Here is a 12,873-nt window from a genome sequence, read left to right as displayed (position 1 = left end):
TTAAAGACATCCCGAAACAAATCCTTGTTTTGTTCCTGGCTTTGTCATGAATAAGTTGAAAATCGTAACGACGCCGATTAGATTTACTAAGGTCTGACATGTTTAGTAACTTTACCAGTGCCAGTAGCTAGACGAAGAGGGTGTGTAACTGGCAACCTAAATGTGACACACTCCCAGACTTTCTAATTGGTCAAACAGTGGAGGGCGAGACATTAAAATAAAAACCATAACAAGATTTCAGGGCTTTAAGTCTAATTTTGAAATGAACGTATCCCGTTATCAGTTATAAAGGTATTCGAAAATAACATGTTGTATTAATGCCTTTTGACATATCAGGGCGATTTAATGATGACATTACATTTCTACATATGGCACCTTTAATATTGAATTAGTAATCTTACTCTTGTTTTTAATCATAATCAATATTATATCTGACCTACATAAAGTTTACACAGAATACATTTTGACAAATGATATGAATGCATCACAAGGAGTATTATCAAGGCTCAGGTCAGGTTAATTACAAAAGTAAATACTAATTAAATATGCTGCAAAAGAAGGGACGCATAAAACCAGTGAAAAATAAATGTACAAACAATTACGCAGTGCTAAAATAAATACATTCTAACTTAATTTAAAATAATATCAAATATGTTTTTAAAATAGACTGTCAATAAAATTTAAGTGCAAATAAAAATACAGCTTTACCACTCAGTGAAGCTATATAGCACCGGTTGCTTGACATTTCCTCAGGTTTGTACCCTCTTTAATTACAATACCCTCGGTCTCTGCTATTCACTTTTCTCAGGACATTACATGATGTTCTCTCACTCCTGCAGCTTTACTCTCTTGTTAATCTCCTCACCGCTTTATTTACTTCACCTGTGCCTTTTCTGTTCAATTTTGTTTTGTTTACTTGGCGCTTAATGGATCCTGCAAGAACCTGTCTGGGAACAAATATGATTTATTTTCATTTTCTTATACAGGAAGACCTCTAAAGGTGAACTGAGTGCTACATGATCAATTGCCAAAAGGGTGTTCAGCTGGACAGCCAATAAGAAACAGACTAATTGTTTTGTTATACTGTTAATTGACATTTACAGACACTCTTAGGGCCTGATATACTCAAGTTTTGCGTGTATTAAAACTCTTCCAAACTTGATAGCACATGTAAACCTGATCTACCAAGCTTGTGCACAGAGGATTGTGTCTCATTTAGAGCGTCTGTCTTCATGAAAATGCAAAATGTATGATGATCCTAAGAACCCCCACAAAACTGGGAGAAGAAAATGCATATACAATTATTTAACACATGCAGTGTGATTTATCAAGACCAAAACTGTTCTGCGGTTGCTATATTTCTGCACATCTAGAAAGAAGGTGTAACCTACGTATGTATGTCAACATATATGGACTGTCGAAAATAACAATATTAGACATATTGTCTATTCGGCATTATCATTTTATAATTTTATAGCTGATGGATGACTTCAAAAGCTAAATAAAACAAATTCAGCTATTTTATTTTACATTAATGATGTTTTTTTTTTTTCGTAAATATGAAAATAACTTCAAGATGCATTTTCTTGCGTTTGTAACATGTGCTAGAAAAGTGGGTTCCATGTAAATGCACTGAAGGACTGCTTCTAAAAACATGTTTTAAATTTAAATGTTGTTTAAATGTGCCATATAAATAAAGTGGATTGGATTGGATTGGATAAAATGCCTAGAAAAAGTAGTGCTAAGAGGCCTGCTGCATTTTTCAAAACATAGCAAAACGCCACAGGTAACATGAATGTACAGTATATGAGTGTCTCCATTGTGAAAGCCGTGTAATACACACAAAAACCTCATTCGAATAAGGCGGCCCACACAGTCTTACGAGATCACACGCAACACACCCACTAATAGTACACTAAGTTTATCGATTACACGTGCTATTTTGTGCGTGCTATTTGGATCTTAGGAGATCAGGCCTTTGATATCTGCAAGTTATGGTTCGGGTCAAATGATAAACACACGGTACTTTGTGCATACATTGAAGCATGCTTCCTCTTGGTTTCTGAATATTACAACCAAACGAGTTGCTCCCGTCTCATCTACAAAGTCCATCAAGGTATAATTACACCCATAGTGGACTTTACAAATGGCTCGATACCACTTTTTCTATTTCTTTTTCTACTATTTTTTTTGCGTAACACGGGTACTGATATCAAAGCAATACCTTCTTTTTTTCCTTTCTTGTTATGGTAATAGAGTTATATGTATTGTTTGATATACAGTATACATAAAAGACATGGTTAAACTGCACAACAAACGTAATTGCCCTCAACATGACTCAAGTGATGAAATATCTTACCGTAAATATTACAATGGCATTTAGGCCGAGTCAGTTTATCACCACACATGTACTTGATAATTAGGGGCGTCGTGATCAGATTTTGGTCCCAGATTAAATCACCCCCCACGTCCCAAACGATTCCCCTAAAATCTCCAATATAAGCAGTCCTGCAGCATGTTTACTTTTACCAGAACACATTAATGTCCTCCAATAAACACACAAGTTTGCTGTTTTATTTTACTATAGTGAAGTCATCAACTAAAAGGCTAACAAGGAGCGAGCAGCTACACAACAGCTAAATTCAGAATAGCACACAAGCTAGAAGTGTCCTTAATAATGTAGTCTAAATCAGGACATTTGTCAATATAAACAAGTATAAACTAAGTATATTTGCAAATTGCTTACCGTGGGCAGCTGATACTCAGTCCTAGATCATTTACTTTATTGCACCATGAACTCAATGAATTACCGTGGCTTCCATTTAAAGGACATACAGCATCCAGATTACTTTATTTTCACGAGCAAGTTGTTTTATTTTTTGCCCAGGAAATGAAATAAGAAGTAATTTTTACGGCCTCTAAAAGCATAAGGATCTGCATTTTCTACACCTAAATCTAGGTTTGACTCGAAGAAATATTGAACTTTACTTGATAAAGCCATTTAAAACATTCCACACTACAAAAATTATGTATGTGTGATTTTATATTGATTTGTGTTAGTATCGTACATCAGATCAATATCAGTATTGGCGAATACTCAAGGCTCCGATATATTTATCGCATGGGGAGTGAAAAAGCTGTATCGGACACCTAGGGAGAATCGCAGAATAACTCTCAGGAATATCATAATACATGTCACCAAACCGTTACATTACAAAACATTATATCGGGAAAAAAGATATGCACACATCACAGTATCTTTACAGCCGAAGAAAAAAAATATATGTATATGTGAAGGGTTTCCAGCCGTCCTCGTGTGGGGTGCAGTGCCGATCGATACAGGACGCATCATAACAGGTTTGACTCTTGTTTATTCTTTCAACAAACCGCATGTCTTGCCAGTCTGTCGCGCCAATTTCTGGCCCGCTGGCTCTTCCTGCTCGTCGCGGCGCACCTTTCGGTGTCCGGGGGCTGCGTCTGCTGCGGGGGCTGCGTCTGCTGCGGGGGCTCATCTTTCTCTTGGTCGATCTTGTCGCTCTCGTGGTCGTTGTGGTCGAGTGGTTCCGCTCCTACTTCTGCCACGATTGCTCCTCCCTCTCCCTTTTTATGCTGCAGCAGAAGATGTAACGATTGAGCGCAGGTGTGTTGTGTACGCACCTGACGCTGATGGCTGCAGTGTCGCTTCAGGCGTGCCCCGCCTCTCCACTCTGCTGCATGCCCCGCCTCCTGGCCGCCATCTTGGTCAGGACAACCATTTGCCTTGTTCCGCTGTCGGCTCGTCGGCTCCGCCTCTCCACAGTATATATGTACTAAAAGTTTTTGAATGTTGTATAAGCTATTTGCACATTATAATTACATATTAGTAAATAGGTTCTTTGTTGAGTTAGCATTTTTTTTTATGTTTTGCATCATCAAATGTATTTATTTATTTATTGTTTAATTTTGATAATTAAAAAATAAGCTTTTTTTATGATGTATGTTTTGCTTTGTGTATATGATATTTCCAAACTTTAGGGACACCGTGTGTATTTGTACCTCATTCAGGCCAACAGAAATATATTACAATTATCTGAAAATAAAGTAATGTTATTTATCATCATCAGGTCTTTCAAAAGTTATATTGATGGAGTCTTGCCTTCTGTACTCTACTTCCCGTTCTGTTGCCATTTAACCCTCCTCCTCTTCATCCTAATCATCCTCCTCTTCCTCCCGGCGGTGCAGCAGTGATTAATGCGCTTGTGAAACTCTGAGCTCTTCATCAACAAGGAGACCAGGCAGGCTAATAGCTCATCTGGAGAGAACAACTGTTTAACCCGGCAAGGTTTAGACCCCTCGCAGCCCCCTAGGGATCCACAGAATGCACCCTTGTTTTGTCTGCAACTTTGTTCATGTCTAGGAAGAAGAAACATGAATATAAAAAAGAGCTGAATAACCCTTAGTAAAAGGATATTTTCTGTATTTTTTCAGCTAAATCTCCATTGTGGGCCAAAGACATGTTGCCTTATACCACACTCATGTACGGCAATGGACCTGGACACAAAATCACCAACGGCACACGTCCTGACATCCGCAATGTTGACACTAGTAAGTCACCCTTTTTGTGCTCTGCTGAGAAATCTCTGACAAATTGTGACAACTAACCCCATCACAGGGGTGGTTGCCCCACACTCCGGGGTTGGTTGTCACGTTGTCGTTTTAATGGTAAAAATGGGATGTCGACTTTCACAGGTTGAAATATACATTTATTGTATTTTCCGGCAATGTTGCGGTACTTAAGCCACGCCCACAAATTTTTAGAAGGGATAAATATTTTTACATATTGACATATTAAAAGAAAAGGTGTTGTGACACAGTGGTGAACATGCCCTTTCCCAACTACTTTGGCACGTGTTGCAGCCATGAAATTCTAAGTTAATTATTATTTGTAAAAAAAAAAAAAACTTTAGGAGTTTGGTATCTTACACATCTGTGAAGGCACCATTAATGCTGAATCGTCCATACAGGTTTTGGAGCAACATATGTTGTCATCCAAGCAACGTTATCATGTACGCCCCTGCTTATTTCAGCACGACAATGCCAAGCCACATGTTACACCAGCGTGGTTTCGTCTTGTATATATCTACAAGACGCAGATATATACCGATACGAAATATTTGGTAAATGTTTATTTACATTCCTTAAATGTTTCTAACCGGTGCCTGTATCACTGCAGTGAAACGGCACAAAACAGCAGTCATAGTCATGGACCCACTAGCTGCAGAAGCTAGCTCTCCAATCAGCTAAACAGACTCAATAATTCCACAGTGACATTTTAATGACTTTACTGAGGAATCTGTGGAACTGAAACAATACAAAAAGAATACCATTTTAAGTTAATAATATTAACACAGACACTTGTAAATGTGTTAGCATATTCGTTAATGCTAATGACGCTAGCTCGATTACATCACAATAGCACGTACAGCTATGCATAAAAACGGTCCTACAGACATCACACATGGGACGGTTTAGTAAGTATGAATTGTTTTAGTTATATTGTGAAATATTGCTTGGAGTGATGAATAAAGAATACTTTTGAGCAGAAACGCTAAGCATGGTTATACTGCCGGTTCAAATGACGAAATGGAAAATACATTTTTAACCAGCACTACTTGCAGTGAGGGAACTCTTCCAAAAGATAGCGCCATAGCACAAACAATAACACACATTTTGCTTTGTCTTTGTCAGTGTTGTACTTGTGGACGACAGAGCAGACAGCGGACAAATAGAAAGCCTTTGTTGGTGTTTCTGTAATTATAATTATTACTATCATTAGTTATAATCAATCAAATCAAAACAGCAATTTGACAATGATCTCTGAGTATGTGCTATTTTATTGCCATCTGGTGTCTACTTTTAAGTCTGTTCGGTATAAAAAGAGTAAAACATCAATACAGTACAGTGTGACCTTATGAACAGAATTACATCTTGGACAGGGTTAGTGAATAGAAAAAATATATATATTAAAGCAACGTTTGCCATTTATACACCATTTAAACATAAATAATGGGCTCCAGCTTCGCCAAAATTCCTTATTTTAGTAAGGATTTGTACACTTTGAACACATTGTAAAGTGTTATACTCATCATCATCATTGGCGGTCACTGGAAGCGAGTATGACGATCATCCTGGTAGGGGGGTATCCCTTTATGGAGGATGCCTGTGCGTGACTTTGTTTGACGTGGGGAGACTGGTGCACAGACAGTCTCCACACGCCGGGTCAGAGTCCAGTAGCAAGGAGTCCAAGACGACCGGGGACCCTTTTCTGCTGCAGCCTTCATCCGCCATCCCAGCCGTTGTGACGCTCCATAGTGTTTGCAGTCATCCTCCGCCCGTTCCACCGTTGAGGTCTTGGGTTGTTATTTCCCCATAACTGGGCACACAAATGAATGTGGGGGTGCTTTCTTCCGCCATCGCAGCCGTTGTGGTGGTTCATACATCTACCGTCTTCCGCCTGCTCCGCCGTTGAGGTCTTCATTGTATCCCTGGCTAAGGGGCAGTCAGGTACTAGGCCTTTGCCAAGGGCCACCTGGGGTAACAGTAGTAAAGGAGTTAACCTCCTAGTGCCCCAAGACCCCTTAGAGGAGCCTCCACTGACGGATGCACTTTAACGTCATGCCCAAGACACAAAGTGCTACACTATACTGTATAGAAAAAAAACATAGGAAGAGGGTGTTGGATCCATTTTGTCTTTAATAACAAAGCCAAAGCAACAACAAGCTGAACCGTCCTACTATGCGGCCGCCCTGCCGACACGCACACACACTGTCACGGGCCATGTGGTGCACTCACATTTTGAAATCACAAAACTCCTTAAAGGCTTACTGAAACCCAATACTACCGACCACGCAGTCTGATAGTTTATATATCAATGATGAAATATTAACATTGCAACACATGCCAATACAGCTGGTTTAGTTTACTAAATTACAATTTTAAATTTCCCGCGGAATTTCTTGTTGAAAACGTCCCGGAATGATGACGCGTATGATGACGCGTGTCTATGACGTCTCGGGTTGTAGTGGACATATTAACCCAGCACTACACACGGCTAAAAGTCGTCTCTTTTCATCGCATAATTACACAGTAATTTGGACATCTGTTTTGCTGAATCTTTTGCAATTTGTTCAATTAATAATGGAGACTATAAAGAAGAATACTGTTGGTGGAAAGCGGTGGATTGCAGCTGCCTTTAGCACCGAAACACAGACGGTGTTTCTTAGTTTGTTGTGAAGCTTTAACACAGAGCGGTCAAGTGAACATGTTTTCTCTACGTCAACCAGCAAGTTTTTGGATGGGAAAATTGTGATATTAAGTCGGCTCTTACCGGAGACTTCAGTGGATTATGCAACGTCCTCCTGCAGCTCAAAAAGGAAGCTGGGATCTTGGCTCCTCCATTGGCTTCTCTGAGAGACACTGGCGTTCACCGCAGACATCCGACTTTCAGGTATGACTTTATAATCTCACTAAAACACTATTAAAAACAATAAGCCGATAAGGAATCTTCCAGAATTATCCTAGTAAATGTGTCTAATTACATCTGAAACGGTCCCACTGCCGCTGCCTGGAGCCGTCGCCTTTTCTTTTCTTTTTTTGTGCTTCACTCTAACTTTCCTCATCCACAAATCTTTCATCCTCGCTCGAATTAATGGGGAAATTGTCGCTTTCTCGGTCCGAATGGCTCTTGCTGCTGGAGGCTCACATTATAAACAATGTGAGGATGTGAGGAGCCCTACAACCCGTGACGTCACGCGCACATTGTCTGCTACTTCAGGTAAAGGCAAGGCTTTTTTATTAGCGACCAAAAATTGCAAACTTTATCGTCGATGTTCTCTACTAAATCCTTTCAGCAAAAATATGGCAATATTGCGAAATGATCAAGTATGACACATAGAATGGACCGGCTATCCCCGTTTGAATAAGAAAATCTCATTTCAGTAGGCTTTTAACTGTAACATTAGTTCGGAATGAAACAAATAAAACACACTTTATCTTGTTGGTAATCTTCTTTACTTCTGGATACTTCCTGAATATTTCAAACCTCACATCCCATTGCTTTCTTTGGACTCATACTGGGCTAGCAAAACTAGAAAAATGTTGTATAAAGGTTAAAAAAAGTTATAGTCTGGGTTGGGGGTTACCTTGGACAACATGATATATTTTTACATACTTTTTTTTTACAGAAGCTAAAGCTTATGTCCAACTGTCAGCCGTGCCCACTGACTCAGCCACCCACAGTGGCGAGGATGTGGCCGTGCTCGCCCGTGGACCCATGGCACACCTCTTCCACGGCGTCCAGGAGCAGAACTACATCGCCCACGCCATGGCCTACGCTGCGTGCGTGGGCGCAGACATGGGACACTGTCGAGGACTAACCACTCCGTCTTTGGCTCACACCACCTTAGACAGCAGCAACACACCTTTGGGAGCCCACGGGCCAACAGTATTGATCTGTGGACTCCTCAGCACATTCTTGGCCCGTAAAGTGCTGATTTAATGTCCCTTTACTTGAAGTCAAGTGCTACCGTTTGGGGGGAAAGGTTCGCAGGAGGTGAAGTGGGGACATGTTTCCTGTAATGACTTTCATCAACACCATACTGCCAATAAAATATTTGTGGAAAAAACGGTTTGTTTTTTCAAACAACGCATATGTAACAAAGTTGAAACATTTTCGTCATTCATACAATGTGAAGAAAGGGTTTGAGGTCCATTTGCTACACACACTGTAAATATTTACCAGTCAGTGACTTCACTATTAAAGTGGGTGACATTGTTATCACCAGGAAAGATGAGGTCACCTACCTAGGTTCCATTCTAGAGGCTTAATCTTTCCTGTGATAAAATGGCAACCAAGGTAATTAAAAAGGTCTACCAACGAACGAGATTTCTCTACAGAATCTCCTCTCTGGTCAACAAAAGCACCTTGAAGATTCCAGCGGGAACGCTCGTTCAACCTTTTTCGATTACGCTTGCACCTCCTGGTACTCCAGCACCTTCAAAACCCTCAAGTCTAGACTCCAAACATCCCAGAACAAGCTAGTTCCGTTACTTTTAGACCTCCACCCCAGATCACACCTCAATCCAACCCACTTCTCCAAAGAGGGCTGGCTCAGGGTGGAGGACAGAATAAATAAACTTGCACTGAGCCTAGTCTATAAAATTCGCTACACCTCCCTGATACCGAAGTACTTGTCAAACTACTTCCATAATGTAAATGACCGCCATAACCACAACACCAAGGGGAGCTCAATAAACCACGTTAAACCCAGATTCCGATCAAACAAAGGTCTTAACTCATTCTCCTTCTATTCCACATCATTATGGAATGCACTCCCAACAGGTGTAAAAGTAAGTGCATCTCTATCCTACTTCAAAACCGCACTAAAAGACCACCTCCAGGAAACTACAACCCTGACTAACACCCTCCCCCCCTACACATCCCACCTCCCCGGATTGTAAATAATCAAATGTAAATAATCAAATGTTCTAGTTCTTATGCTTTTAAGCTCAGTATGATTGATTGATGCTTTTATTAGTAGATTGCACAGTTCCGTACATATTCCGTACAATTGACCACTAAATAGTAACACCCGAATAAGTTTTTCAACTTGTCCACGTTTATCAATTCATGGTACAACTATATACTATCAGCATAATACAGTCATCACACAGGTTAATCATCATAGAATATACATTGAATTATTTACATTATTTACAATCCGGGGGGTGGGATGATTTATTTTCTATTTCACATCATTTCATTATATTTTCACAATAAAACACATCAAATTTCACAGTAAAACACATCAAATCACAGTAAATAATAGGGATCTGTAAAATCACAACAAATTACTGTAAATTCAAACTGAGTTGTCCTTTCAGGGGTTCTGTAAACTATGTGGCACACATTTGTACAGAGGCTGGCATTATGCTGTTTAAAATTAGAGATAAAGATACAATTTCAATTTTGACTTTGCAGCATAAAGTTTTGATGTTATTGTAATTGCGTGAATGCTTGAAGACATTGAAGACACACCTAAGTTATTCAACACCAAAGTTTAACTACAACATTTTTTCTTATCCACACTTTGGCACGTTCTTTCTCCCACATTTTTTATTCAATTCATACTGTTCCAACTCCTAAATATTCAAGCCTATTCAAGAATCCGGGGCTCTACATCGACAAATTCACAAAATTCCCCTATTTCCCTTTTTTTCCCATTCAAAATAAATTTGCCATTTTTCAAACTTACACAATTCTGCACATTTTTCAACTGATTCCAACCATTGCACCTTCAACACATTCCATCCATTCTGTAAATGTTTTCTAGTTCCAAAAAATTCCAGGATTTTCTAGATTTCCAGGTTTTACCCTATTGCCATAATTTTTTCTTTTGAGTACTATTTTCACATTTTACAACCCATCTTAACCATTTCACTATTTAAACATTCTTCTTTGTCATGACAAAAAACCAAGTTGGTTTTAAATCATAAAAAATTCCGATTTAACCGAAATTCCAGGAATTCCTTTATATTTCTCACATAAAAATGCTACTACTTCAACATTTCTCAACCGATTCAAACCAACCAATTCAGCTCATTCAGGACATTCAAGCTATTTATTTATTTTTGTTGAGCTTTTTGTGAAATTTCCAGGAAATTACAAATGAAATGAATGGGACATTTTTAAATTTTTCAGATTCCCCACATTTTTCAACTGATTCAAACCATTGCACCATCAACACATTGCACTCATTCTGGACATTCAAATTAACACTTTCCCAAGCTCCAAACCAATATCAAGTTTTCTTGGAATTTCTGGAATTCCTGGAATTCTACAACAGTAATCCTCAAATATACATTTTTAGTACTAACACAGTTCTTAACCGATTCCAACCGTTCCAACACTCAGTGGCCTTGTGGTTAGAGTGTCCGCCCGGAGATCGATAGGTTGTGAGTTCAAAATCCCGGCCGAGTCATACCAAAGACTATAAAAATGGGTCGCATTACCTCCCTGCTTGACACTCAGCATCAAGGGTTGGAATTGGGGGTTAAATCACCCAAAAAATTATTCCCGGGCGTGGCCACCGCTGCTGCTCACTACTCCTATCACCTCTCAGGGGGTGATCAAGGGTGATGGGTCAAATGCAGAGAATAATTTTGCCACATCTAGTATGTGTGTGTGACAATCATGGGTACTTTAACTTTAACTTTAACTTTAACCAAACAATTCAGCCCATTCAGGACATTCAAGCTATTTAAACACATTCAAAACCTTCTAGGTCTAAAAACTGAAAACCGCTGCAGAAGACTTTGAATCACAGAGGACGTAAATGACTTTGATGCGAGCCAAACACTGCCATGACACACACAAGCTGGGCCTCCAACATATGCAAGGGTTAATTAAGGCGGCTGTGGGTTTGATGACATTACCACCGGCAGACCGTTAATAATGCAAAATATTTAAAGACCACCTATTTTTATCTTCGGGTGACAGATTATGGTAATTATTTTGGATTTGTGCCAGGGTTCAGAGTTTATTAAATCTGTTTTTCATTTGCCTCGGACTCATTTAGACTCGCTGCAGGCCATCTTTTTGTTCCAAATGATAGACCTGCTCTCGTTTATTGCACACATTAGGTTGAGACGCACACATTTTGGAAGCAGACTGAGACCATCTTTATGTCATCATCTGGAATAAATACTCTTTAAACATCAATTTGTATCTAATTTCTATAAAGTATATGACTTTTATATACTATAAGCCAGGAGTGTCCACAGTCCATCCTGGCGGCCATTTGCCTTTTTATTGCTTCTTGGAATATCTTAAACACAACATTGAATATGGCCTGAAATCAAAACCACCACAGATTACAAATTACAAATACAAATACTCAAATAGATCCTGTTTATGTCGAACATAACCCATTGTTAACTTCATCATTATCACATTAAAATGTGCACACCGTCACTTCCTGCTCAATGCAAAATAAACTCTTTTTACAAACACCACCCAAATTCCGCTGGTACTATATGGCATCGATTTACATAAAGTCAAACATTTCTATATTTGGATACCTTTGTTGCTGGGTGACGTTACTCGGGCTCAAGCACTTGGCCGGGAAACAAGCACAAAAGCAGCACTTAAAAGCATACCCAGTTAAACTGCCTCTAGGTAATATTGCAATTTTCAATGCCAACAAAGTAATTATAACCAATAGAAAACAATCAAAGGTAAAGTAAGGCTCCACTTTTCCAAAATGTGCCATAAGCATGCTACTGATTTGCATTAGTGATTTTACATTGAGAAAATGTATTATTAAATCCAAATTTGGTGTTGAAAAAGTACAACTAAGATGCAATTAAACAATCAAACAGCTGGTGTGTAATAATCACAATATTTACATTATAAATACTTTGTACTATAGGGCTCAATATTATCTAAACTATTATATTCATCTTCATGGCAGTGAAGCTAGTCAGTGCACCATAGTTTATACACTACTGACATCTGATATCTTGGAATTGCAATTTCATGCAATACAATACTTGCAAATGAGCATCAGAAATGTAATAAGAAAACAAGACTGGAAAGCACAGTCATTATAATCAGCTCGTTAGAAATGTTGTATCAATTAAATTGTATAATTACACAATTAACATTTATTATCACACACAAAAATACAAAAAAATCTGGTATTGTTGAGTACCAATATTGATTCCCATTTACTGGGAATTGCTATCGTAATTGGGCAGCAATTAATAAAATCTACAACTGCTATTTTTTTTTTAATTTATAGATGGTTGGCAACCATAAGAAAAAAATTGTGCAAT

The 12,873-nt window shown here is 38.8% G+C and overlaps 1 protein-coding gene across 1 annotated transcript in view; it reads left to right on the top strand.

Annotated features, from left to right (window-relative positions):
- The window catches only part of alp3 (alkaline phosphatase 3), a 30,261-nt gene extending 21,683 nt beyond the window's left edge, over positions 1-8,578 (top strand). Inside the window, exons 8-9 of the mRNA XM_061919469.1 lie at positions 4,468-4,584; positions 8,223-8,578. Of these exons, the coding sequence (XP_061775453.1) occupies positions 4,468-4,584; positions 8,223-8,536 (431 nt within the window). The 3' untranslated portion in view covers positions 8,537-8,578. The remainder of the gene's footprint in view (positions 1-4,467; positions 4,585-8,222) is intronic.
- Positions 8,579-12,873: the final 4,295 nt, after the last annotated feature.

Source organism: Nerophis ophidion, linkage group LG13, assembly GCF_033978795.1.
Source record: "Nerophis ophidion isolate RoL-2023_Sa linkage group LG13, RoL_Noph_v1.0, whole genome shotgun sequence".
NCBI lineage: Eukaryota > Metazoa > Chordata > Actinopteri > Syngnathiformes > Syngnathidae > Nerophis > Nerophis ophidion.
This window is presented reverse-complemented; position numbering and strand designations above follow the sequence as displayed.